Source organism: Rhinatrema bivittatum, chromosome 1 (genome assembly GCF_901001135.1).
Source record: "Rhinatrema bivittatum chromosome 1, aRhiBiv1.1, whole genome shotgun sequence".
In the NCBI taxonomy this organism is placed as follows: domain Eukaryota; kingdom Metazoa; phylum Chordata; class Amphibia; order Gymnophiona; family Rhinatrematidae; genus Rhinatrema; species Rhinatrema bivittatum.
The window spans coordinates 511,371,085-511,398,660 of NC_042615.1; the positions used below are offsets into that span (position 1 = coordinate 511,371,085).

Here is a 27,576-nt window from a genome sequence, read left to right on the forward strand (position 1 = left end):
ATGGGAGAATTTCTTGCTAATGTTCATTTCATGAAGATCAATTGGATTATTTTCAATTTCAGCTATAAGGGACCATCAATTTACTTTTACATCCTATTAGTAAAATTAATTAGAACCCATCCAGTTTGGTAATTGTGAAGTTATTTGGGGAGATCTTCATTCATTTATTTTATATTTTGCCTTTTCAGTCACATCAAAGTGGAAGATATTTCCCTATCCCCCCTGGGCTCACAATCTAAGTTTCTACCTGAGGCAATAAAGGATAAAATGACTCACAGAAGATGACAAGGAACAGTATTGGGATATGAACCTTGGTTATCCTAGTTTACAACACACTGCTCGACCCACTACGCTAGTCCGCCACTTTGTCAGTGATGTTGACAAAGGGACAGAAAGAGAGAGATTGGAGGTATTTATTTATTTATGTATTTAATGGTTTTATATACCGACATTTATCAATGATATCACATTGGTTAACAGTAAACAATAAACTATGCTTAAGTTGCGTTTGACAAGAAACAGGAAAACAAATATATGCAACACCATGAACAATATATATGTCAGAATGATTAACTATATATGGATATATGAAGGTTCAAGTTAACTATACATGGAAATATAAGGGTACAAGGAAACAGTCAGGAGGATTAATTAAAGCTGGAAATATGAATACATGAGGTGGGAAATATATACACAGCACAAAAATTACTTACAAGATTGCTTCAAGTATACTAAGATTCTTCAAGAATATTAAGGGGAAGGTTATCAAATACTTGCAAAGTTGCTTGCATTATACTGAGAATTTGGGAAACTTGAACATGTATCAAGGAAATAGAATCTAGGAAAGGAATGGGAATATTGAACAAAATGTAAAAAATGTAACAGGGTCTTGAAACTGAGCTTCCCCTGCAGGGGATCATGGACTGTCGGAAAGGTGTATTAAGTGTGTGAGAACTGTGCAATTAAGGTACACAACTAGGTGTGAGACTTTAGATCCAATATCTTGTTTTTCCCACCCAGGAATAACACTATCGTCACTATGACACTGCTTATTCTTTTTAGCCTCTTGGGAAAGTGGATTTCTGGAGGCTGCCAAATCTGGAAATATTTTGAATAATATAATATGAAAATTTTCTTTTCAAAATCCGTTCAGGTGATGCAAATGGTCTATCATATTTCTTTCCTGCTTAAGGCCTGTTTCTTACTAAATGTTGTCACATTGCCAGATCTCCATGTTAGCAAAATGATGTAGCACTTGGGCAGAAATATGCAGGCTAGGACACCAGTGCTGGAGGACAAAATCGCGAATATCTCCACAGCGGCCATGTATTTCCCATGAGTGCTCAGGTAGGCTGGTAGGAAGGAGGTCCAGACACTAAGAAACACCGTCATGCTGAAAGCAATCCACTTGGACTCATTGTAGCGGTCTGGAAGTTTCCGGGCTTGAAATGCTACCAGGAAACTGATGCCAGCCAGCAGGCTCAGGAATCCCAGCATGCAGTAGAAGGCGATCCGTGAGTTCTCATTGCACTCCAGGAGGATTTTGGCTGGAGAGTCCTTCCAGTTGAACTCTGGGAAAGGGGGATACATACATATCCAGGTGAAGCAGATGATGGCCTGAATTGACAAACAGCTTAGGATGACAGTGACTGGGGTTCTGTAACCTAACCACCTTCGGTACATGCTATCTGGGGACCTGGCCTTGAAAGCTACCACAACCACAGTGGTCTTGGCAAGAATACAGGCCACACAAAAGGAGAAGACTAGGCCAAATGCAGTCTGGCGTAGGACACAGCGGAGCTCTACAGGCTTCCCAATAAAAATGAGAGAGCAGAGGGGGCAAAAGATGAGGGAGGCTAGGAGAAGGTAGCTGACACCTCGGTTGTTGGCCCTCACAATAGGGCTGTTTCTGTGTTGGATAAATATCAACAGGAGCACAGCAGCAATCACTGAGAGGAAAATGGCAGCAGCTCCCAACCAAGCCCCCAAAGTGTCACTGAAAGAAAGGAACTCCACCACTCTCCTGATGCACCGATCTTGCTTCTGGTTGCTCCAATGGTCATCAGGACACTTGATGCACAAAATGGCATCTGTAAGAATATAAACAATAATTAGTGCTGTTTCAAATTATAGATTTCTAAAATCCATTCATGGATAAAAGACATGAAAAGTTAGAATCTAAAAGAATATATCTGGATTCTTAAATACGGGAACAAAACCAAACTAACCAAACAAGTTTCCTAACTTCAGAATGATTGATTTCAAGAAAATTAATGGTTATATACTAAGGAAGCCCTATGAGTGCTAGAAGGCTATAAAAGATACATCAACAGTCCCTGGTGGTCTAGCAGGGTGCACAGGAGCGCCGGCCACCTTTTGCCCCATCATGTGACAGGGATTATTGGTGCCACTGGACAGCCACTCTCACATGGTAGGGCAAAGGGTGGCTGGTGCCAGTTTGACTAATAGCAGCTGCCAAGTCCCCTGCTCGGTACAGCCAGAAACCCCCATGCCTCCAGAGAAATAAAGAAAAGGAAAAGAAGTTTGTTTGAAAGCCTGAGTGCTTTAAACGTTCTACAGAGCAATGCTCAAGCCTCCAGGGGAGGGAGAGAGAGGAGAAAAGAAGCCGAACATTTTTCTCCATTGTTTGTATTCTTCTGTTAATAAAAAAGATACGGCTGAGTTGTGCTAGAAAAGCACTAAGAGAAAAAGAAAAATTTCCCGGGCCTGGCTTCAGAGGTAGTTCAACGTTTTAAATGTAACAGACCAGCGAGTAGTGCTGCCTGTGTAGGAAGGGAAAAATTAATTCAGTTAGTGCTGGATAAGTCAGGATTTTATTTTGTATTTTCCCTGTGAAAGAAAAGTTCTGCTGCCAGTGGGACTATAACAGGGTGTGTCAAATGGCTATAGCTGGTGACTGAGAGAGAAGAGATTGCAACATGTGCATTAAATGACAGAGACGAGGAATGAACATCAGGGCCAGGAAGACCCAAAGCAAGGGAGCTCATGTCTGAGGGAGGCAGCGTGCACTGGCATGAAGGAGCCAGCACAGAATGGTCTGAAGGAGACAGCACAGTCTCACTAGAGAAAGAAGATAGAGAAAAGACTGATACAGAAGGGGTTTCCTGGCTTCGGGTTAACCAGCAGGCTGAGAGAGTCTGCACCAGGGGAAGAGCTGGTGGACATTCAGGAGGGAAAAGCATTGCTTCCAGCTGGAAAGCAGTGGCAATACCTTAGTGATCAGCAGCATGACCTTATCATGGCTGAATCACTCCCCATGGACTGCGCAAAAGGGGGAGCTGAGACACCGAGGCCAGAGATAGAAGGCAAGGAGCTCACTGGGACAGTGGTAGCTGCCTTGAGCCAGGATGACCAGTTGGCTGAAGAAGAGTTGGATTGTGTTCAGGAGCTTTGCCCCACTAACCCCCAAAAGGTGGCGGTGGCAGAAGAGGCCAAAGTTGAGGGCAAGAAAGGGACAAGTATTCTTGGAGCCCAAGCTAAGAAGGATGGGGAGAAAATGCAGGTCCCAGTGGTCCAACTTGGAGAGGACAAGCTGCAAGATGGGACTAATGAACTGGACATTATAAAGAGTGGGACTCTGAGACTAACCAAGGAGGGTTGTCCAGAGAAACAAAAGGACCCCAGTTGAAGTGGATTCCTTTGAGTTAAAAAGCGAGGTAGTCCCTGATTTAGGACCTTGTAAACTAATACTGGCAAGGAAGTAAAGAGAAAGCCCCAGGGTTAGCGCAACAGTGAAGTAAAGGAGTAGGGTGTTCCTACTGCGGATCTTGGCCCTGGTAGGAGTAGCCACTCAATTTGACATGATTGATCTGAGGGGGAGTGTAGGTGATGGAGTATGCCTGAGAAAACCCCTAGAACAGTGTGTAAAGGACCAGTCCCAGCCATCGCTAGTCCCGGTCCACCTTAAGACAGAGCATAATGAGTACCAGTGGTTCCGAGAGCAGGATATAATGTAGCCTCAGAGGAGAGCAGGGAGAAGCCTGGGAACCAGAGAAGAAGCCAGCTCCTTCCCAGAACAGTGAGTAAAGACAGGAAGCAGCCTAAATGTTTTGTGACTTCCAGTCCAGCCTCATCCAGCCTTGCCTTCTACTTCAGCCTTATCATGACTTGTCTCCCAGCCCAATCTGTCCAGCTTGTCTTCCGTATGACATAGTGAGGGCAAAGGTAGCGCCGGCGCCATTTTGAATATTGGCAATACAGCTCACGTGCAGGAAGTCGCTCCCGGACCCCCGCTGGACTTTTGGCAAGTCTTGTGGGGGTCAGGAGGCCCCCCCCCAAGCTGGCCAAAAGTCCCTGGGGGTCCAGCGGGGGTCCGGGAGCGATCTCCTGCACTCGTGATGGCGGGTGACAGGAACCAAAATGGCACCGGCGCTACCTTTGCCCTGTCATATGGTAAGGGCAAAGGGCCACCGGCGCCATTTCTATTAACTCAGCCGTGGCCCGAGAGCGGGAGATTGCGCCGGGACACCCCCACTGGACCCCAGGTAATTTAAAACATTTTGGGGAGGTTTGGGAAGGTGGGGGATTTGTTTTAAAGGGTCGGGGTGGGTTTTAGGGTTGTTTTGGTGTGCCGGTTTTTCCGCCCTCCCCCGATTTACGATTTTTTACGATTTAAAAAAAAACCCAAAAACCATGACGATCAGATTTCCCTTCCCCCCAGCCAAAATTGATCATTAAGACGATCGATCACATGATTCACATCCCTAATATTCTTAGCCATGAAGACATAAGAAAATGTTGATATCCCTGGAAGTGAGTACATAAGATCATAAGAATTTTCCATACTGGGTAAGACTGAGGGTCCATCCAGCCCAACATCCTATTTCCAACAGTGGCCACTTCAGATCACAAGTACCTGACAAGAACACAAACATTAAATGCTTCCCATGCTACTAATTCCAGTAATAGCAGTGGCTATTCCTTAAGTCAACCTAAGTTACTAAGCTGAAGACAGCAGACTTCTTTCATGGTTGGTTAGAATATTTTGGAATTGCTTGCACCACTACAGTTCTGGAAATGGGGAAAGAAAAATGGCAAGGCCAAGCAGTGCCCTGTACATGGTTGTAAAACCTTGGTCCCCATAGCCACAAAACATGGAAAATCTACATACTGTGAACACAGAACTCCCAGTCTGGAGTGGAAGAGTTACTGGGGAAATACTTGGAGCTATTCAACATAAAAATTTAACTTTGGTAAAATGTCCCTAACAAACCAAAGTACTTTTTAGCTAAAAAAAAAAAAAAAAGAAAAGAAATTGTAAACTTAAAATAAAATTGTCAACAAAACCAAAGTAATTGGAAACCAAATAAAACTAGTATATAACATTCTGAAGAAAAGGTGGGAGGCAAAGGGTAGGTGGGTGGGATTTAAAGGACAATCCAAAAAGGTGTCTTCTGTCTCTGACCCTGTCTCTATTGCCCTCCCCTGAAAGATAAATGAGCATTTATACTTCTCACATTGAAGTGATCACCCAGGCTCCCCTTCTGCAAGTCTTGTTACGAGAATTTCTAATCACTGGTCAGTGACAGGGATCATATGAGTCAGAAAGAAGAGGTTTTGCTGGTAAAAGTTTGTGTTTCTCAGATTACAAATCACACTGCTTGAGAGAACCAATTTTGGGAGATGAGGAAGAGGAAATAGACCTAATTTATTAGATATGCCAGGTATTTGCAACCTAGATTGGGCACTGTTAGAAACAGGAAGCTGGGCTTGATGGATCTTGACATAACACGGCATAGCAATTATGTTCTTATGTACTTATGAGAGACTTACAAGTGAAGGGCACCATTAAACTTATATAATGACCATCAGAAAAATGGTCACAGATGCACTGACAAAACTTTGGTCCCGAGAACACCGCTGGAAAGAATGAACACGAGGGACTGATTATTCAGCCATCGAGAAGGGTTATTGGACGCCCGATAGCAAAAAGATCACCCCCCTTGTTCAGACAGTAAGGGGTTTATATTCCCTGACTGGGTCACCAGTTCCCATATGGGAAGGGATGAAACTGTAAATGTTACCCAAATAGGATATAATCTTTATTAATAGCCTGTCTGAGTCTCCATCTTCCTCCTGCCTATTGTATCTGGTCACACCAGCTCAGTTCCTGTTTACAGAACCATATAACTGTGCATATAGGGCCAGATTTTCAAAGGGTTACGTGCGTAAATTCTCAGGATTTACGCACGTAACCGCTCCTGTGCGCCCCGAGCCTATTTTGCATAGGCCTGGCGATGTGCGCAAGCCCCGGCTCGCGCGTATGTCCCAGGGCTTTGTGAAAGGGATGGAGGCGGGGGAGGGGCGGGACCGAGGCCTCCAGCACAGCGGCCTCGGAGGGAACGGGGAAAGCCATCGGGGCTCCCCTAGGGCTCGACGTGCGCATGTTATAAAATTGGGCGTACATTTGTGCGCACCGGGTTGCGCGCACAAATATAGGCCCACGGTTACCACTTAAAATCTGGCCCATAATGTTTATTATTTTTCTATCCCCGTTTCCCAAGTAAAGAATCCTTGCATGCTGCTACAGAAGAAAACTCATTCATTTGTACTTCACAGTTAGTGTTTCTCTTGGAAACATGAGAGTCCCAGCTGCACATGCCCAATTCTGTTCCTGAACAAGATTGGGACAAACTGGTATCATAGGAAAAACCCATAAGCACCAACAGCATCCAACAGAGCTGGTGCCCATGCTCCAGAACTAATATGGTTACTCTATCTCTTAACTACTGGGAAACAAAAGCAGAAAAATTGAACACAATAATTATTTTCATCAATTAATATATTAAAATGATAATGATAAACATTTTCCCATTCCCTTTATCTCTCACTCATTCCTTCACTTTCTTTACCACTATTTATATCTCATTTGTTTCTCTGTATCTCTTTATTGTTCTTAATCTAATATTATGTTGGTATAAATATTTGCATTAACAAAATAGTATTTGGGAGCTACAAATCACAAAACGTTGTCCTGACAATAGGAAAGACAAGACCTGAAGTTTAAGAAAAGGTGACCTCCACAGTGACATCTCATGATTTTCATCACTGGTTAGGTGCATTTTGAGGTTTCCTTGAGGCCCCTCCCCTCCCCCTCCTCTTTTCTCTCTCCCGTCACTGAGGTAGGTCTCACCGGTTTGGTTGGAGATCTCTCCCTCGGGACAGGGGGTGCAGTGGAAGCAGCAGACAGGTCGTCCTTCCTGTGGAACTTTCCTGTACCCCGGGGGACAGCTCTCACTGCACACGGAGCGTGGGACCTGAGAAAGAAACGAAAGAGAGCATTAGTGCTGCCTAATGGTGAAGAGAAGATTATGGAGTCTATTAGTTAAGTGTAGTGAAAGCCGCATCAGCAAGTTACCCCCATGCTTATTTGTTTTCCTAGCCTATAAAAATTGGGGCCCTTGTTGGTTGCTTTCTGAAACCAATTCCCCTTTAGCTTTTGTCTCCCTGCCATTGAAGTAGAGAGCAATGATGAAGTTGCATCAACAGTATGAAGGTTTATTGGTTTCTTTATTTATTTATTTTATTTAGAGATTTTTATATACCGTCATTCTAACTCATAATCATAAAGGTTTACAATGTTAAAAAAGTTGAAGGGTAGTAACCACTAGAGATGTTATTCGGCCGAAACTTTTGGTTTGGCCTTCGTTATTGGCCTGCCAAGGGAAATTTCGTTTTCTTGCGGTTCGGGCCGAATTTATTTTGTCTGCCCCCCCCCCCCCCCCCAAAATGATGCCCGAAACCGCCCCAACACTTCAGATTAAAAAAAAAACAAACAAACCCCCAAACCCACCCAACCCTTCAAATTTAATTAATTGCAATCCCCCAACCTCCCGACCCCCCAAGACTTGCCAAAAGTTCCTGGTGGTCTAGCGGGGTCCCAGGAGTGATCTCCCCCTCTCGGGCCGTCGGCTGCCACTAATCAAAATGGTGCCAATGGTCCTTTACTCTTACCGTGTGACAGGGCTATTGGTGCCATTGGCCGGCCTCTGTCACATGGTAGGAGCAATGGATGGCCACTGCCATCTTAAAAATGTTTCCGGGCCATCTATTGCTCCTACCATATGACAGGGGCCAACCAATGGCACTGATAGCCCCTGCCACCTGGTAAGGGCAAAGGACCATTGGCGCCATTTTGATTAGTGGCAGCCGACGGCCCGACAGGGGGAGATCACTCCTGGGACCCCGCTGGACCATCAGGGACTTTCTGTAAGTCTTGGGGGGGGGGGGGGGTCGGGCAAGTCTTGAGGGGGTCGGGAGGGTGGAGGGTTGCAATTAATTAAATTTGAAGGGTTGGGGTAGGTTTGGGTTTTTTTTTTTTGTTTTAATGTGCCCTTTCTCCCCTCCCCAAAAACGATAAGCCACACGAAATTTCATGGGGTTTTTTTTATCATTTCATTCCCCCCCCCCCCCCCCAGAAATGCGATGAAATAGGAAATATTGTCTCTATTTTACATTTCGTCGCAAACAAATGCACATCCCTAGTAACCACCGCACCAGCAAGTTACCCCCATGAACTCTTTTCTTCATTCCATCCTCTAGCCTTTAGGGATCCACAGTGTATATCCCATACCACTTTGAATTCTTTCACTGTTTTTGTCTTCATCACCTCCTCCGGAAGAGCATTCCAAGCATTCAGCATCCTCTCCATGAAGAAATATTTCCTGACGTTGGTTCTGAGTTATCCTCCCTGGAGTTTCATTTTGTGACTCCTAGTTCTACTGATTTCTTTCCAATGGAAAAGTTTTGTCAATCGTGCATGATTAAAACCTTTCACTTATCTGAAGGTCTATATCATATCTTCGCTGCACCTCCTCTCTTCCAGGGTATACATATTCAGATCCTTCAGCCTCTCCTATAAGTCTTCTCATGCAGACCCCACACCATTTTGGTCGCTCTTCTCTGGACACCTCCCTCCTGTCTTTGTCCCTTTTGAGATACGGACTCCAGAACTGAGCATAGTACTCCAAGTGAGGCCTCACCAAGGACCTGTACAAGGGGATTATCATCTTCTTTTTCATACTGGTTATTCCTCTCTCTATGCAGCCCAGCATTCTTCTGGCTTTAGCTATTGCCTTGTCACATTACTTTGCTATCTTCAGATCGCTAGACACTATAACCCCAAGGTCCCTTTCTTGATCCATGCACAACAGTCTTTCACCGCCCATCACATACAGCTCTTTTGGATTGCTGCACCTCAGACGGATGACTCTGCACTTCTTGGCATTGAATCCTAGCTGCCAAATCTTCGATCACTATTCAAGCTTTCTTAAATCATGTTTCATTGTCCCTACTCCTGGTGTGCCCAATCTGTTGCAGATTTTAGTATCATCTGCAAATAGACATACTTTACCTTCTATCCCTTCCGCAATGTCGCTCACAAAGATATTGAACAGAACCGGTCCCAACATCGATCTTTATGGCACTCCACTTAACACTGTTCTCTCTTCAGAGTAGGTTCCATTTACCATTACATACTGTCTCCTATCAGTCAAGAAGTTTGTAATCCATGCCACCACCTTGCCACTCACTACCAAGCTTCTCATTTTATTCACAACCCTCCTATGCGGAACCATATCAAAAGCTTTGCTGAAATCCAAGTAGACCACATCAGGCACTCTTCCTTGATCCAATTCTTTAGTTACCCAATTAAAAAAATGAATCAGATCTGTCTGACAGGACCTGTCTCTGGTGAATACATGCTGCCTCGGGTCCAGTAATCCCCCTGACTGTAGATAATTCACTATCATTTACTTCAGCAGAGTCTCCATTAATTTTCCCACCCAGAAGTGAGGCTAACCAGCCTGTAGTTTCCAGCCTCCTCTCTGCTCCCACTCTTGTGAAGTGGGACCACCACCGCTCTTCTCCAATCCCGCAGCACCACTCCCAGTCCCGGGATCTATTGAACAAGTCCTTCAGCGGACCCGCCAGCACATCTCTGAGCTCCCTCAGTATCCTAGGATGAACCTCATCTGGCCCCATGGCCTTGCCCACTTTCAGTTTTCCTAGATTTTCCCATACATTCTCTTATGTAAACAAAGTTTCATCTACCTCATCTCTATCTGGTCTTGTCAACAAGTCCGGTCCTTCTCCAGGTTCTTCTTTAGTGAACACCAAACTGAAGTATTTGTTTTATATTTCTGCCATTTCTTTGTTACTCTCCACACATTGCTTCTCATCACCTTTCAATTTCATATACTACTTCGGACCTCCCTTCTTGCTCTGATATATCAGAAAAATATTTTGTCACCTCTCTTTATCTCTTTGGCAATTTTTGCTTTTGCTTGACGTTTTGCTTTCCTGATTTCTTTCTTCGTCTTCTCAGTTTTAACAGATATTCTTCCTTGTATTCCTTCTTTTGGGATCCTCTATACTTCTTGAATGCTGCTTTTTTTGCCTTAATTTTTTCATTCACCACCTTTGAGAACCAAATTGGTTTATTTATTCTCTTACTTTTGTTTACTTTCCTAACATATAGATTTGCTGCCTTTGTAATCGCTTCTTTTAATTTGCCCCACTGTTGTTCCACCTTGCCCATTTTCTCCCAGTCTTCCAGTTTTTCCTCCAGGTACATCCCCATTTTGACAAAGTCCATATTTGTGAAATTCAAAACTCAGGTTTTCGTGTGACCTTCTGTATCCTATTCACAATGGGGCAGATTTTAAAACGTATGCACGCGGTGAACATTTGTGCGTGCTAGCCGGCTATGAGCAGGTAGTACTTCTGAAAAGGCAATAGTCTTTGCCATGTGTCTAATTTTTCCCCTAGATTTTAGAAATCCTTCTGTACCCTTTGGCCATTGTTTTTTGGTCCCCAGATGGATGATGAAATTGATATAAAAATAACCAGATTCTATTCTTTTCTGTATTTCATTCTGCTCTAGTGAAGGATGATATTTAAAGCGATTTCACCTGGTCTGTCTAAAACTTGCCCTCTTCAGGACGTCTATAAAGCATGCGTGGAGTTCACAGTGAACACATTTAATGGGGTTAGAAAGAGGCATTCCTGGGGGCTGTGTTTAGATGGGAGGAGTAAAATATCCTGCACACACAGCATTTTCCCAAGTCTGCTCGCTATTTTACCCCCTTCTGCCACCCGTACAAGTGGCAATTGCAAAGTGCATGGCTGTTTTAGAGCACATCCTTTTTATTAGTTAATTTATAAAAAGAAACTACCCGGGCAGCTTCCCTTTGGAAATTACCTTCGAAGTGCAATAAAGGAGCCCTCAACTACTGGGCTTTACTTGTAAATTGCCCCCTTACTATTCTCTCTCTTCCTGTTTCTATTCTATTTTATTCCAGTCTACTCCATTCTGTCCTGTCCCGCTATCTATTTTCTTTTTTTTCTGTTCTATTCTTGTTTCTATTCTATTCTACCTCCCTAAATATAATTTGTTTTGGAGGGGATGGGAGGGTGGAATGTTACCTGGGAGTATCCCCTTCCCCATTGAATTTGGCTCTCATTTAGGCTCAGCTTCCTGTCTGTTGATGTCAGGGGATTATAGATGCCCACTGTCAGGTATCTGTTGCCACCATCAGGGGTCAGGTGCCAGTTCATGATGTCAAAGACAGAAGAGGTCTCCCCACGCTCATTGAAGTACAGCTCTTCTCCCACTGGGTTCCGAAAGCGGACTCGCTGTAAGTGATGGAGAATCTGGATCAGAGCAAGGTGAACAAAAAAAGGACAAGTGAATAAAATCAAGGACATCTGTCCAGTGACTCCTCCAGCACCCTTCCTAGCCTTATCATGCAGTGCTTTACAATGAAAACATCAGCCAATCAGAAGTCAGCATCCTTTTTGGTGGGGTACCCTCTTATTTTTATAAGTGTGTCTCTTATACTGGAGACTGATTTCAGACAGTGTCTGTGCTGTAAAACAAACTATTCCTTTTTTAAATTTAAAAATAAATGTTTACTCAATTTCAATTAATAGAATAACAATGAAATCTTACAACAAAGCATTTTCACACGACATTAAAACAAATTACTCACCTCTCTCCCCACTACACCCTCCCTTGCTACTGTAATTGTGTTGCAGAAATGAAATCACACTTGTCATTTGTCTGCAGTTTTTGGTTGGGAAGACTGGGTTAAATGGTGGTGGGAACAAAATGAAGTGATGGAGGGTCTAGGTGAACTGGTGGAAGTGTGGATGAACTGATAGAGGTGTCAGAGAACTGGTGTTTAAAAGTAAGCAAACACATTTTCATAAAGAGAGTATGTGCATAAAACATCTGCATCTGCTGTTGTGAATCCTGCCCACTGCCGCAGGCATTCTCCCCACATACCTCAAATGTGGCCAGCTGGGCTGCGGCTGACGCCATCCCTCGCAGCAATCCAAGCCGTGCCACTCCAGGCTCCTCCGCAGACCTGGAGCGGCCGGCAGGAATCTCTCTTCACAGCACGATGCCTCTCCTGCAGCCTGTCTCTTCTCCCAGCCTCTGCGGCTGAGGTTGCCGCTTCTGCTTTGTCTTCACGGCTGAAGCCGTTCCTGGGGTTCTCGGAGAGCAGGGAAGCCGTCCTTGCCACTGCCTGTGCTCTGCTCCATCTTCGTGGCAGGGAGCTGCTCCTCTTCGGGCCTCCCACGCAGCAGGGACACTGCCAATGTGTCTGCCTTCTCTTCCTGCTTTCCCTTAAGCAAGGACGCACGCCTCACCTCAGCATTTAAAGGGACAGTGGTGGGAAAAGCCCTGCAGCCCTCAAAGATGATGTCATCTATCAGGTTTGCTTCAGCCCTATCAAAGGGCCCTTTTGACAGTTCCTCATTGCCTTCGCAAGGAGCCAGTTCACTCCTGGATGTTCCAGTCCTTCAGTCCAGGAGTCTTCTGAGGTCCATCTCTTCTTCAAGGTCCTGTGTTTCCTGTTGGAACTCCTTTGTCTTCGTCTTAGCTTTCGTTCCTAAAGGTCCATGTCCAGATATCCCGCCGTCCTGTGAGTTTGTTCCTGAAAGCCTTGATGTTCCAATTCGCTTGATTTGTGATTCTGTCCTGAAAGTCCCTTAAAGCCCTGTTGTTCCACATCCTGATGTTCCAGGCGCTCCATGTTCTTGTTGCCTTGATCCTGTCGCCCCTGTTTTCTCTTCTTCATCCAGTTCCCAGGTTCCTTGTGCCCACCTTTCCTGGCGTGTCACGTCGTGGTTCGTGACCATCCAACAGGATGGCTGTGTAGGGCACTTCGTGGTACAAGACCTCCTTCTCTGCTGCAGCACAAAGCCTCCAGGAGACTTCTGTTCTAATGCCTGGTTCCAGTGACTCTTGTTCCCGGTCTATGGAGTTCCCTTGCTTCTGCTCCGTCCATGTCTAAAATGCTGACAGAACCTGCCCCGCTTCAGTGTGGTCCACGACCAGCCACAGGCGGCTGTGTAGGGCGCAACCCGGTGCAGGCCTCTTCTGTATCTTCGCCATGTTCCAGTCTCAGCTTCCATTTATCTCGTCTGGAGTCTGCTTCGAGTACAGCATGGTCTGCACCAAGCCCATGGGATGGCTGTGTAGGGCGCGCTGCATTGCAGTGCTCATCCAGTACCTTGCCTAACTCCTGAATCCTTGCTTGAAACTCCTGAGTAACCCGAACCCTTGCTTGAACACCTGATTAACCTGAGTCCTCACCTGAGTCTTCATCTGTGCATCCAAGTCCTTGCCTAGTATTCAAGTCTACGTCTGTGTCTTCATGTTCCTGCCCTCAGCCTCTGTCTGGCCTCACGCACTCGTCGTTCCCAAGCGGCGAGTCCGAAAGGGCTTTCAAGTGGCTGGAGGGTTACTCTCGTGACCAGCATTGCATTGCTGGGTCACACTGGTGCGTGCAGGACCAGCGGAAGCCGGGTCCAGTCCAGTTCCTGTTCCAGATTCCATTGCTTGTCTTCAGTCCTGCCTTGCTCCTGTCCTGTCCATGCTCGTGCATGCCTTGCCTGCTCGGCACCTCTTCGGAGTTCCTCTGGGGTCGAGCCGTGGCCCAGGAACACACATTCTCCTCAGAAGTGGAACCGCTCTCCTAGCGTTTCCCAACATCTGCGGTAAATACGCACACATTATATTTCCTTTGCATGTACAATGTGCGGGTACTTTCACAAAATAGATATAGAAAATATATGGCTCCCTGCATCAAAATAATATGCGCATTATCAAACATCCATGTGTACATTTGAGGCAGAGATGTGCAGTATTTTATAAACACTCAGGCTCACACCACACATTTTATAAAATACAGGCATAACTTTGTGTGCACATATGTATTCATATATATGCTGACTTACACACACTGTTGAAAATTACCTTTTAAGTGATCAATTTTAAAGAAATTTACCTGGCTAGAATCCAGTTTTAGGCAAATAAATATGCCCAGTATAAAATTTGGCCTCTTAACTGACTAAATAAAACTCCCAGACCAGTGAGACCACAGGCAAGCTGGAGGCATTCTCAGGGTTCAATACTGAGCGATAACCAGCTAAATTCCCTAAATTTGATTGGTTGCTGCTCTGCTACCCTCCCCTGAGCCCTGATATATTTTTTTTAATTCCTGGGCCATGATTTACTCCCTCCCTCTTCCTTCCTGGCACCTGACAACTTACAAAAAGCCCTCCCCAAGGCAAATTGTAGACAGAGCAATATTGAGAGCTGACTCACTCTTCCCTTCTGCCAGCTTGGCTTGAGTTTATTTAGGATGTTTGTAGGGGTTGGGAGAAGGAATGGGGGAACAAGACCTTAGAGATGGGAAGGAGGAATCGTTCTTTGGAGAAAGTTTTTCATGAGATGTTGGGTATCTGGAGGGAGGGAGTGGGTGAAGATCATACCAGAGGGAGGACTGAATACTGACTTTTTTTTTTTTAAGAGGGCTTAGTCAGTTTGTGCTGATTTTCAGCATTATCTGGCTAACAGTGTCATTTAGCAAAATGTGTTATGGCATTAACGCCTGCAATAACAGCATAACACGTGCATTAATGCCATAACACACACAATAATCCCGGTACCACATGGCGTGAATGCAAATTTTTGAAAGGGGCGGGATCAGGGAGGGGTTTGGGCAGGATTAATGAAAATGAGGGGCGCTATCACATGTTTTTAACACCCGAAATGCAATAAGGATTACAAATTGCATTTCAGGACTTGGGGTGAGGGGGAGAGAGAGAGAGAGAGAGCACCTCTGGGGAGGCCTTCACAGTATTCAACTATTTATTTCACTATAGGAGGGTCTTCTAGTAACTCTAGGTGAGGTTTTGGTGGTGGTTTAGCGTTTTGGGGTCTGTTTGACATGCAGAGTGAGATGTACGAACAGCATAGTACACCTTGGTGAAGATGTGAAATCCCATCTTGTGAGACTTTCCTCACTCCATATGACATCAAATCTTCACCAAGTTGTACTGTGTTGTTCGTACGTTTGACTCTGCATGTCAAACCCCACATAAGAAAGCAAAATCACACTCAAGTTGCACCAATTTTCAAAGTAGATTTATGTACACAAGTCCATTATGAAAATTACCCCACAAAATGTATCCATTAGAAGTTGCACATGCTATTTGGTTTGTAAAATAATGTTCCTGAAAATTACATTTTTGAGAGAGTTTTTTATACAAACTCATGGAGAGAGAAAGAGAGATTCAAAAAAATTTAATTACTTATACCACTGTAAAGGGGGGAACTAGTAACTAGGGGTGAGTTAGGTTTTAGGGGGCAATATAACATGCACAGTCATACGTACAAATGGCACAGTTACCTTCAGTGAAGATTTAATATGATTTGGAGGGATGAAAGGTGAAAGAAGAGTAGGTTTTCATCATGTTCTCTCTAATTAGCTTTATGCACTATCTACTAGGGGTGTGCATTCGGATTGACCGCATTAGTAAAACGCAACTCATATTTTTTTTTTACTTAAAAAATTGATTCGACATAAACGATCGGATTTCCCACATATCGAACATAGATATGTTCGATATGTGGGAAATCGCGATTGTTGAGCCAAAATAAAAATATAAACCCCCTCACCCTCCTTAATCCCCCCCCCCCCCCCGACTTACCACAACTCCCTGGTGATGGAGCGAGGAGTGAGGACGCCATTTCTGCAATCCTTGGCGAGAAGCATGTGACGTCGGCGGCACGTCGAGTGACGCCGGCGTCACGTGATTCCCGGCTCGTTCGCGCCGGACGGCTCGTTCGGCCCAAAAAGAACTTTTGGCCAGCTTGAGGGGTTCAGGAGGCCCCCCCAAGCTGGCCAAAAGTTCTTTTTGGGCCGAACGAGCCGTCCGGCGCGAACTTGCCGGGAATCACGTGACGTCGCGTCCTGACCCCCCCAAGCTGGCCAAAAGTTCTTTTTGGGCCGAACGAGCCGTCCGGCGCGAACTCGCCGGGAATCACGTGACGCCGCGTCACTCGACGTGCCACCGACGTCACATGCTTCTCGCCAAGGCTTGCAGAAATGACGTCCTCACTCCTCGCTCCATCACCAGGGAGTTGTGGTAAGTCGGGGGGGGGGGGGGATTAAGGAGGGTGAGAGATTCTAATTCAGGAAACTTGACTGGCATGACAACTTGTACATGCATTGCTAAATTAATAAACAGTGTTTTAAATTAAAGGAATATTTGCAGAAAAAATATTTAATATTGATTAGGAGGTCGATATTCAAACACTAGATAGCTGGATAAACAGGAATTATCCGACTATCTAATGGCTGCTGAATATCAGGTTAAGTCATTTATCGGGCTATCTAGTTAGCCAGATAAGTTGTGGGAGCGAAATGTGTACATTGGGGTGGCGCTACCTAGCTAGATAAGTTATCCAGTTGAGTAGTGATATTCAGCCTTAGTTGTAAAGTTATCCAGCTAAGTTAGACCTGCTCTATTTCTACAATGTTCTCTCGCCCCAGCTTGATAGTACCCTGGTAGAGAGTCCATCAAGCTAGGTTGACAGAACATTGTAGAAATCTCATCTTTGTGTGACTTTCTTCACTCAAATTTACATCAAATCTTCATTGATATGAACTGTGCTGTTCGTACATCTCACTGTGCATGTAAAACTGTCCCCAAAACCCTAGACCACCACCAAAACCTCACTTTGAGTTTCTAGATGACCCTTCTATAGTGGTATATATAGATGACAATTATATATGCTACCCCAGAGTCTCTCTCTCTCTCTCTTCCTCCCCACTCCACTCCATTCCACTCTCTCTCTCCCATCTCCCCTGCCTGAAAAGGAATTTGCGATAAATATCGCGAATTCGGTTTCGGGCATATTGTTTAGCTTAAAGTCAGGAAAAAAGGTGTAGTTATTTCCAGGGTAAAAATGTGCATTACACTATTACACAATGCTTAATGCCCCTCATTTTCATAGATCCCACTCCAACTCCTCCCCTTTGAATACATTTTGAAAATTTGCATTCACATTGCGATAAATATCGCATGTGTTATGGCGTTATTGCAGGCGTTAGGGCCCTAACACCCACAATAATGGCCTAATGCATTTTGATGAATGACCCTATAAGTTAGCCAGATATGGTTATCTGACTAACTTAGCTGTAACCTTTTTTCAGTAGATTTGACTGTCATCCTAGGGGCACACAAATTAATTTCTTTTGAGGCTACCTTCTCTGCCATTTCCCCAACTCTTCTGTCTTCAAGGGGTGGATTATTTTCTGTGGGGAAAGGTTAACCTTCTTGGCCCAGGCAGTAGTGATCTCCCATGTATGTATATTACTAAAGCTCTTTGGGACAGATACACTTACAAACCAGGCTAGTCTCTCTGGATGGGTGTTCAAATTAAAGTTTGCTGTCATTGATTTCAAAAGAATTAATAGGTTCAATAGTGTCCAAGTACCTCCAGGGTCCTCAGATTTAGAGGAGTCAGATTTTAAAGAATCTCTGACTCTGTGTATGTGTCCTTCCAGGCAGGGGCTTGAAACTTGCTTATCTTCCATGGAAAGTGATAATAAGTGTCCCAAGTGGGCTGGATTGTCCTAAATATGACTGGATCCCCTACTATAGTACTTGAGGTCCACAAAGAATCCAGCACTCCAACCTGGTAGTGTCCTCTGTCCCAGGGGAGGAAACTTCATTGGGTGTCTCCAGGTGTCCTTCTCCTCTTCTCTCCCTTCAACTCCTCTTCAAAAGATAACTTCAGGCCTTCCTGGAGAAAAGGCCAAATACAGAAAGAAGTCCTTCCAGCTTCCAGCTCTGGGCAAGGAAGGCTGATAGAAAACAACTCCATTCCCTCTGCAATAGGAAAAAAACTCAAACTGGGAAAACCTCTCTCTCCATTAACTAGTCACTGTAACCTTCTCTTGAGTTGGGCGAAGAGGTACACAGTTACCTCCTGACTATCCTGAGCAGGGGATAAAGCCTGCCAGGAATGGTACAGGTCAAAGACTGCAAAAGCCAGAAAAAATGCAAAAATCCTTTTCTCACACGCTCTCCCCATTTAGTCCTAATAGAGGAACTGGCAGAGTAATGTCTTTCCCTTTCTGTGCTAGTCTGGAGGCCTAACTTGGAGAGCACATTGAATCAGCTTCTTCTCCCTCAAAATCAAAACTACACTGCCACACTAGATACTGGGCTAGCCCCACCCCCTCACCCCCCACCCCTTGTGCCTACCAGGGCTCACCAATCCAGATATCCTCTGGGGGAGGAGCTATATCTAATTGTATGCCCCTGTGCTGCTGTCTAACCAAGGACTAAGAACTAGAGCCATCTAGTTTACGTAGATAAATGGATAGCTTTTCAATATTGACCCCAAAGAGTATAATACAATTACAGGTTAAAGAAAGGACAATAATTCCAAGTTTCTGATGCTGATCCGTATTTAGGGGTCTTCATTTTCAGTTTTTATTTTATTTTTTCTGAGCATATCAAAACAAAACAATGAGTATAAAAATGGCTTTTCCACCGATTTTTCTCCTGTGTGTTAGAACAAAGTCATTGTCATATTGGGCTTTTTTTTTTTCATTATAACATTGAAATTCCCAGACAAAAATAAAATAAAAACTGAAAACGAAGATCTTTATCTATATCCCACTTAGGTACTTTGTGAGCCTATACAGAATATTTTGTTGTTAAAACTGCTGTTTGTCTTATTTTTTTATTTGTAGCAAAGGATGGATGCACTTTTGGAATAAAGATGTTATTTTGGTAGATTAGTTTCTTCTGATGTATTTGAAGTATTGTATGCTTATTATTAATCTTATGCTTTTGCTATAAACTGCCTAGTGTCTCCTTTGGTGTTAAGGCAGTATATAAATATGAATGTTATGTTCTCCCAAGAGTTTTTTCCTGCTTATTTGTTTGTGTGAGAAGCATTTCATTTTCTTCTGACAGTTCTGAGAAAAGTGCATCTCTGGTATCTTTGTATTTTGCACAATTAACATAGAAACATAGAAATTACGGCAGAAGAAGACCAAACGGCCCATCTAGTCTGCCCAGTAAGCTTTGCACTTCTTATTTATTTATTTATCTATTTATTTTCATACTTCTGTTAGTCTTGGCTCTTAGTGAATATCTAGCTTAATTAGTTAGGGGTAGTAACTGCCGCAATAAGCAAGCTACACCCATGCTTATTTGTTTACCCAGAATATGTTATTCAGTCCTTGTTGGTTGTTGTCTGTATATAGATCCACTTTTCTTCATTCCCCCTGCCGTTGAAGCAGAGAGCTATGCTGGATATGCATGAAGTATCAGACTTTCTCCCCTGCTATTGAAGCAGAGAGCTATGTTGGATATGCGTGAAATATCGGTCTTTCTCCCTTGCCGTTGAAACAGAGAGCTATGCTGGGTATGCGTGAAGTATCGGTCTTTCTCCCCTGCCGTTGAACAGAGAGCTATGCTGGATATGTATTGAAAGTGAAGTATCAGGCTTATTTGGTTTGGGGTAGTAACCACCGTAACAAGCAAGCTACTCCCCGCTTTTTTGTGAATGCAAACCTTTTTTCTACATTTCCTCTTGCCATTGAAGCTTAGAGCATTGTTGGAGTCGCATTAACCGTGTGTATGTTTTTTGAATAAGGGTATTATCTCCAGGCAGTAGCCATCATTCCCGCGAGCCACCCACTCTTCATTCACGTCCTCTAGACTTTATGGATCCACAGTGTTTATCCCACACCCCTTTGAAGTCCTTCACAGTTCTGGTCTTCACCACTTCCTCCGGAAGGGCATTCCAGGCATCCACCACCCTCTCCATGAAGAAATACTTCCTGACATTCGTTCTGAGTCTTCCTCCCTGGAGTTTCAGATTGTGACCCCTGGTTCTGCTGATTTTTTTCCGACAGAAAAGGTTTGTCGTTGTCTTTGGATCATTAAAACCTTTCAAGTATCTGAAAGTCTGTATCATATAACCTCTGCTCCTCCTTTCCTTCAGGGTATACATATTTAGATTCTTCAATCTCTCCTCATAAGTCATTCGATGAAGACCCTCCACCTTTCTGGTCACCCTTCTCTGGACCACCTCCATCTTGTCTCTGTCTCTTTGGAGATACGGTCTCCAGAACTGAACACAGTACTCCAGGAGAGGCCTCACCAAGGACCTGTACAAGGGTCCTCTTTAGTGAACACAGAACTGAAGTATTCGTTTAATATTTCTGCCATTTCTTCATCTCTCTCCACACATTGATCCTTTCCACCTTTCAATTTCACTATACCACTTTGAACTTTTCTCTTTTCAGGGACTGAGGTAGATTATGGCGAAGGGTTGGCAGCAAACAAAAACTCAACCCAGGATTTTTATGGCCTCAGCAAGATTCAGCCCTTACCCTAAATTGATGTCACATTATTTATTTTTTTATTTTGAGATGTAAAGGTAGTATATCAAAGCTGTTGAAGCACATGCTGCAGGAAAAGTGCACAAGGGAATCAGCCCTGTGGGTTGAGTTTGAAAAACTCCCTCAGGCTATTATTTATCCACAGTCCGCCCTGGTAAATTCTCATTTGGAAGAGATTTATAGATGATATTTTCTTCATATGGATAAGTCCCAGAGAGGATTTACATCAGTTCATAGAGTGGATCAATTCCCTGGAAAGTAATTTACAATTTACCATGGCATGTAGTGAAAGTGTAATCTCAATCTTGGCCATTCAGAGTAAAAAGAATCAGGAATAAGATCAGCACATCAGTCCATCTGCAGTGGCTTGAGTCAATGATGGGTTGCACTGCCCTGACCACCTCCCTCCCTCCATCCCTTCATAGTGCCTCTTTTCCCCCTAATCCATGTTTCGAATAGCGCAGGGGAGGGAGAGAGAGACCCAGGAGCTGGCAGTGGGAGCATCATTCAATCACTATACACAACTCACCTCTTAGGCTGCCTCTCACACGGAACAAAGAGCTTATAGCAGTTACAGCTTTACTGCTCACCTCTTCTGCTTCTTGCATCTGCAGCCGGTAGCTTGGCTTTACTCTGCCCACCCCATCAGTTGATCACATACACTTCAGGGTTTGCATCCCAAGACTTCTCCACTTACCCTCCAGCTCCAAAGTTTATTTGTAACATGTAGCTAAAGAGAGCTGGCAGGACCCTGTGTCCACATGGCTGCTGGTTCTTAAAGGGTCACCATCCCAAAAAAACAGATAAAAATTATATTTAATTTTGAATGCTAGTCCCTGGCTACAGTACTTGTGGGGGATTGGGGTTTCACAAATTCAGTAGAGGGATATGGAAGAGTGAGGTTGCAGGGATTGAATTGGTTAAGTGGGAAAGGGACTTAGACTGGATATAGGTAGGAAAACCACCTCACCATGTGTGAGTCTTTCTCCTCCTGCCTGTGTCTGGATGGAAAGTGACACAGCCACCACAGGGGTGTTTTGGGAGGCACTTGCTGCTGCCCCTGAATTTTGCCACCTGAGGCAACATTCTCACCCTCATGATAGAACTGCCCCTGAGGTTTCTGTTCATACCTCAGATCAGCCCAAATGCATAGGTTTTGCTCCCCTACCAGCAGATGGAGTCAGAGAAGAAAAGCTTTACTAACACTGATACTTTGACTAGTGGCAAAGAGATGGTAACAGAACAGAACTTAATAACGTGAAGTTCTGTACATTAAAGTGCATCTGTTCTCTGGGAGGTAGAAATTATGAATGTGTAAGCTGGAGTGCGGGGTTGCTGTCTGTAGTGATACGTTATTATCAGGAAAGGTATTTGGAGGTTGGTTTGGTAAGTTTGACTGTCATCTCTGTGCTACTGCGATCAGGTAACAGCAGGACATTGGCTTGGTTTTGTTTCTGATTGTTTTACATTTTTATGTATGTTTCATTGTAAACCGCTTTTATAGTTTACATTGGTTATGCAGTATACAAATTTATTAAATAAATACAAAATTAAAGAAGCACTGAAGTAACCTGCATGGAGCAGCAGATCAGCTGCAAACAGCAATGGTATGACTGCACTGTGCTTCAAAAAAGGGCAATGGAGTAACCTCCATGAAGTAGCACTTACAACCCTAAACAATGGTAAAACCCCTAAATATCAGTGACATGATTACATCAGGGCTCTAAGAAAGCATTTGGGTAGGCTCTCACTGTGCCAGATTTTAGGAATGCTTGGGACAAATATGGGAGGAGAGCTGAGAGATTGGGTGAAAGATGTGAGTTGGGGGGGGGGGGGATTGGTGCTGGATTACATTTGGGAACTTACATGTGCATCCAGCTAAGGTGGGTAGATCTTACTGCGCAGACTGAAAGCTCCTAGGATCATGGTAGGAGCATACTGCAATCCCAGTAGATGAAAGGGATCTGCAAAGGAATCAGGTGGGTGGGACGTTTGCACCTTGGGGCAGGAGGAAGGGGAGAATGGGACATCGATTTTTCATTTTTGCTAAACCTGGGAGGGGAACAGGGAGAGGGGAGAGGCTGCCAAGAGATTGTGTCACCTTTATTTTTAAAGTCTACTTGGAAGGCTTTGGGGGAGTGAGGCAGCAGGGCTGGTGGTCTCATTAGATGGTCTAGGTGGTCGCCTAGGGCACAGGAAGTGGTGGGGCATTATAGTCAGATGTGAGGGGGCGTTTGAAAGCATCGAACGAGGGTGGAGAGGCAGTGCTGTGATGGAGATGCAGGTGAGGTATGGAGATGGGAAAGGTTGCGGAGTATGGAAGGAGGTTTGGAGGTTGGTTGTGTGCGATTTGTGGAGTTTGAGTTGGACAGAGATAGAGAGAGAGGTCACATGATGCCATTATGTCATCATCACCTACAGCAGCTGCAAACCCTTGCACTAGAACTAAACCTGGCAGGGTCCATATTTTATACATTGAGTGGTGGTATGGAATCGGGCCATAGGCTCGGGTGTTACTTTTTTTTTCCAGTGTGTCATTTAACCAGTTATATTCTTTTGAATGTAGCTATATTCTTTTGAATATAGCAGGTTAAATTCAAAGTTATCTGCTCAGAGGGAGGCCTAAAGTTATCTGGCTAATTTAGTCAGATACAGCTTAATATTGGCTAAATTAGTCAGATAATATAGCTCCGCCCTCTAACACTCCTGGAATGTCTCTTTTTTATCCAACTAAATTTTAGCCAGATAAGTGCCCTAGATATTCAAAAATAGGTATTTAACCAGATAACTCACAAGTCATCCAGCTAAATATCTTTGAATATTTATATCTTAGGACCCTAAGTTCAGCCGATATTAGGAGTTTAACTTAGCTCCCTATATTTAGGGACTCTGCTTTTTTTTTTTTTTATCCGTCTCTATGTTACCATGATAAACTGAGATCTTCTCCTGCATGATGCAAATCATTACCTCACTCCCCTTTACATCAAAGTATATATTGCAGAGTCCATGCTGAGAATAAAGTGTTTTTATCATTCTATTATCACAACATCAAAATCAGTGCGTTCATCATGGCAGCTCTAGAATGGAACAGCTGATTATTCTTACTCTTCTGTTCTGCAAGAAAGCACCACAATTCCAGAATAATGTAGACTTTATACAAATAGTTTTGATATTTTGTTATCAACTGTCACTTTTGTGCCCAGACCATTTCCTATTGTTTGAGGAAATCGTAACCAGTCCTTTCCAACATAACTACTCATGACCTCTTTTAACCCCAGTTTACTCAACTGCCATTGAGTCATAATATTAATAATGATTTCTCCCTTCCTCATGAAGTACACAATATGTAAATTAATTAGTACTATGATTATTATATGTGTTCGCTTGTAGCTCTATAAATACACTTGCATACACTATCATAGCTATAGTAGTTTAGTGAAAGCAGTCAGATGTGCTTTTCCATTTCTCACCTGCCAAGGCTGAACATCTCTAAAGCTGGAGCAGTTTCCTCTATCAGGGTTACAGGACAGCAGATTGTGCAGTGCATGAGCCAGTGCATAGACAGCATTGTAGGCATAGTAACTGTTCCGCATGCTATTCATATCATAGATGGAGCTTGGCAGGTCTTCCAGCCTCTCTGAGCCCATGCAGGGTTTCTTCTCCCCATTTGGACTCTTACCAGTTGTATTAGGGCTCTCTTTCCATTCACACTCAAACACATGTTCCCAGAAGGGCCTGAGGAAGATGTCAGGAGAAGAGTCACTGGGACGATTCTTATATTGGAAGTTGCTGAAAGAGGGGATGTACATGGAGTGGATTGTGACCCCAATGGTACCATTCAGCACCTCCCATATGCGCCTGTTGAAGAACAATGGGGATATAATGAGACCTAGACTGAAGATCCAGATCTTCCTCACCTGCCTCAGGGCCATCTCTTCTAAGACTGGACCAATCTCTGTTGGGTATCCATACACAATGATAACCTCTGCACTTGATGTACTTAAGATTTTCACCAGATTCCGAATCCTCATTAGGCTCCCATCTTTGCCAAAAGTTTCAGAGAAGGCCACACAGACCTCCAAGCTGGCAAACTCTGTCATCAGGACCTGGGCTCCATGCAAACCATAGTCAGTAGAGGAGAACAGGATGCCCACCCAGGTCCAACCAAAATGAACCACTAATTGGACTATTAAGTAGATAATAGACTCAATGCTACTAATTGTCCTCAGGAAGGAAGGGAACTGGAGTTTCTCTCCCAGGACTGGCAGTGCTGATCCATAGCTGATCTGGACAAGAGCAAACAAAAGTTGAAATGATGACTTCTAATATTTACAGAGGGAATACCAGATTTAAAAAATCTTCTAAATAGTTCTGAATGATTCTAAAGATTCTGCAGAAAGAGAGGCAAGGAGAGAGCTAAGGTGGCTCATAGCACACTTACACAGAACTGAAGGGAAAAGCAGCATAGCAAGATTAAAGTGTTTAGGCTCTTCTGAAACTTATGGGTAATGGAGCACAAATGATTGTTAAGAGGTTTAGGGTAGCAGCAGTAAAGCTCCTTGCATACACAATATCACTCCAGTTACTGGTCTTTTCTTTCCCACTTTTAATCTCTCTACATATACAATATCTATTAGAGGTTGATATTCAAAAGATCTAGATGCCTATCTTAAGAGGTTAATCACTAGGGATGTGCAGAGCAAAATTTTATGTTCATATTTTTTATGTCCGAAAGGGGGTCCCACTTGCGGCCAATATGGACATAAAAAAAATCCAATGAGTTGAGTATATGTACATATGTGCAAAAAAAAAATTTAAACCCCCTCACCCTCCTTAATCCCCCCCCAGACTTACCACAACTCCCTGGTGATTGAGCGAGGAGTGAGGACGTCATTTCTGCAATCCTTGGCGAGAAGCATGTGACGTCGGTGGCACGTCGAGTGACGCGGCGTCACGTGATTCCCGGCGAGTTCGCGCCGGACGGCTCGTTCGGCCCAAAAAGAACTTTTGGCCAGCTTGGGGGGGTCAGGACGCGACGTCACGTGATTCCCGGCAAGTTCGCGCCGGACGGCTCGTTCGGCCCAAAAAGAACTTTTGGCCAGCTTGGGGGGGCCTCCTGAACCCCTCAAGCTGGCCAAAAGTTCTTTTTGGGCCGAACGAGCCGTCCGGCGCGAACGAGCCGGGAATCATGTGACGCCGGCGTCACTCGACGTGCCGCCGACGTCACATGCTTCTCGCCAAGGATTGCAGAAATGGCGTCCTCACTCCTCGCTCCATCACCAGGGAGTTGTGGTAAGTCGGGGGGGGATTAAGGAGGGTGAGGGGGTTTATATTTTTATTTTGGCTCAACAATCGCGATTTCCCACATATCGAACATATCTATGTTCGATATGTGGGAAATCCGATCGTTTATGTCGAATCAATTTTTTAAGTAAAAAAAAAATATGAGTTGCGTTTTACTAATGCGGTCAATCCGAATGCACACCCCTATTAATCACCTAGATCTGGCAAAAAGAAAACTTTTGCTATCTGAAATGCTAAATTTAGGTCCCTAAAAGTGGGTAGGGCCAGAGGTGGGATCAGGTTAGGGAAATGAATTTAGGTACTTAGCACTGACTGCCAGCTCCAAGCACCTAACGTACCCCTGGATTCATCAAGCTGTGATAAATGTTTGTGGGAGAAAACCCATTATCTCGGGGTGTGTCACTGTAATAGTGGGGCCTCTCTCCTGAAAAAATATTGTGGCTCTATGGAGCACAGTTTTGTCTCGCGGCCAAACACCGCGGGACAAAAGAACATGGCGAGCGGCCCTTTAATGTGATAGTGGCACCAACCTTAAGGGAGCTGGCTGATGACATCATAGCATGCATGAGTATATAAGGAAATCTCCTGCGACCAGACAGAGCCTCAGCAAGACGTCTTCCTGCTTGTCGCAGTATGTATTGCTAGCATTCCTGCCTTGTGCCTGACACTGCCTTGTCCAGGTCCTGCTCCTGCCTTGTCCATTTCCTACTTCTGTCCTGCCCTGTTCCAGCCTGACCTTGCCTTGCCTCTGTAATTTCCTTACCTCCCTTCCTTGTCTCTGCTTCCTGCCTTCCTTCTATTCCCTTGCTCTTTGACCTGATTCCTTATGCTTGCCCCTGCTTGTTTTTTGGACTTCGTTTCTTCACTGCCTGCCCTGTCTTCAGCCTGGAACTCCATTTATGCTTGTACGCTGCATGCCTCAACCCTTGCCTGGTAACTGCCTCTGCTTGAACACTTCCTGTCCCTTGACTTTTGCCTGCACCATGTCTTTGCCATCATGCTGCCTGCTCTGACTCTTGGCCTGCCACTGGACTTCTGCTCATTGGGACCTCGCCTAAATCTTTCTGGCCCACAAACCTAACGGCTTATCCTGTGGGGATGGGGTTGGTAAAGGTGAAGTCTAGCTCCTCTTCTTGAGTATGTCTGCCTACTGATGGTGTGCAGTTAGCAGCAGGTTCACTTTCTAAGCAGTCCCAATCATGTCTCAATGCAAGGGCTCACCGACCATGACATTGGCATTCTCTCTCTCTGTTTCAATATCCAATACCTGAGGTATCCTCTGTAGTCCCAAAATCCTCGCTATTTGAATGGACACGGAAGAAGGGATATCTCCCAGGATGGCTGCCATCTTGATTGCTGGCTGACACCTGTAATTGGGCACAGTGGTTTTCTGTCCTGACAGCATCCACAGGACTCCTTGGGTAGCCATGGCTTCTGTGTAACAGGAGTCAAATATCCTAAAGCCCAGGGTCACATTGGGTAATATCTTTCGATCTTTATTGATCTCCTCTGTGGCAAAGACCAT

The 27,576-nt window shown here is 44.4% G+C and overlaps 1 protein-coding gene across 1 annotated transcript; it reads right to left on the minus strand.

Annotated features, from left to right (window-relative positions):
- Nucleotides 1-1,170: 1,170 nt before the first annotated feature.
- LOC115098463 (extracellular calcium-sensing receptor-like) lies at nt 1,171-27,576 on the minus strand. Its single transcript, XM_029614974.1, has 5 exons — nt 27,319-27,576; nt 24,218-25,033; nt 11,446-11,655; nt 7,154-7,277; nt 1,171-2,090 (listed from the first exon to the last, which is right to left on the minus strand). The coding sequence occupies exons 1-5, from the start codon at nt 27,574-27,576 to the stop codon at nt 1,171-1,173; spliced, it is 2,328 nt and encodes a 775-aa protein (XP_029470834.1).

Bases quoted from the DNA above. Each gene is read 5' to 3' on its own strand.
- LOC115098463 (XM_029614974.1), bottom strand. From the start codon at position 27,576: ATGGTCTTTGCCACAGAGGAGATCAATAAAGATCGAAAGATATTACCC. The intron at 25,034-27,318 runs GTATTGGATATT...GCTCTTGTCCAG, and splicing joins GACTACAGAGGATACCTCAG to ATCAGCTATGGATCAGCACT. The intron at 7,278-11,445 runs GTAACATTCCAC...TTTCTTTCTCAG, and splicing joins GGGGAAGGGGATACTCCCAG to GTCCCACGCTCCGTGTGCAG.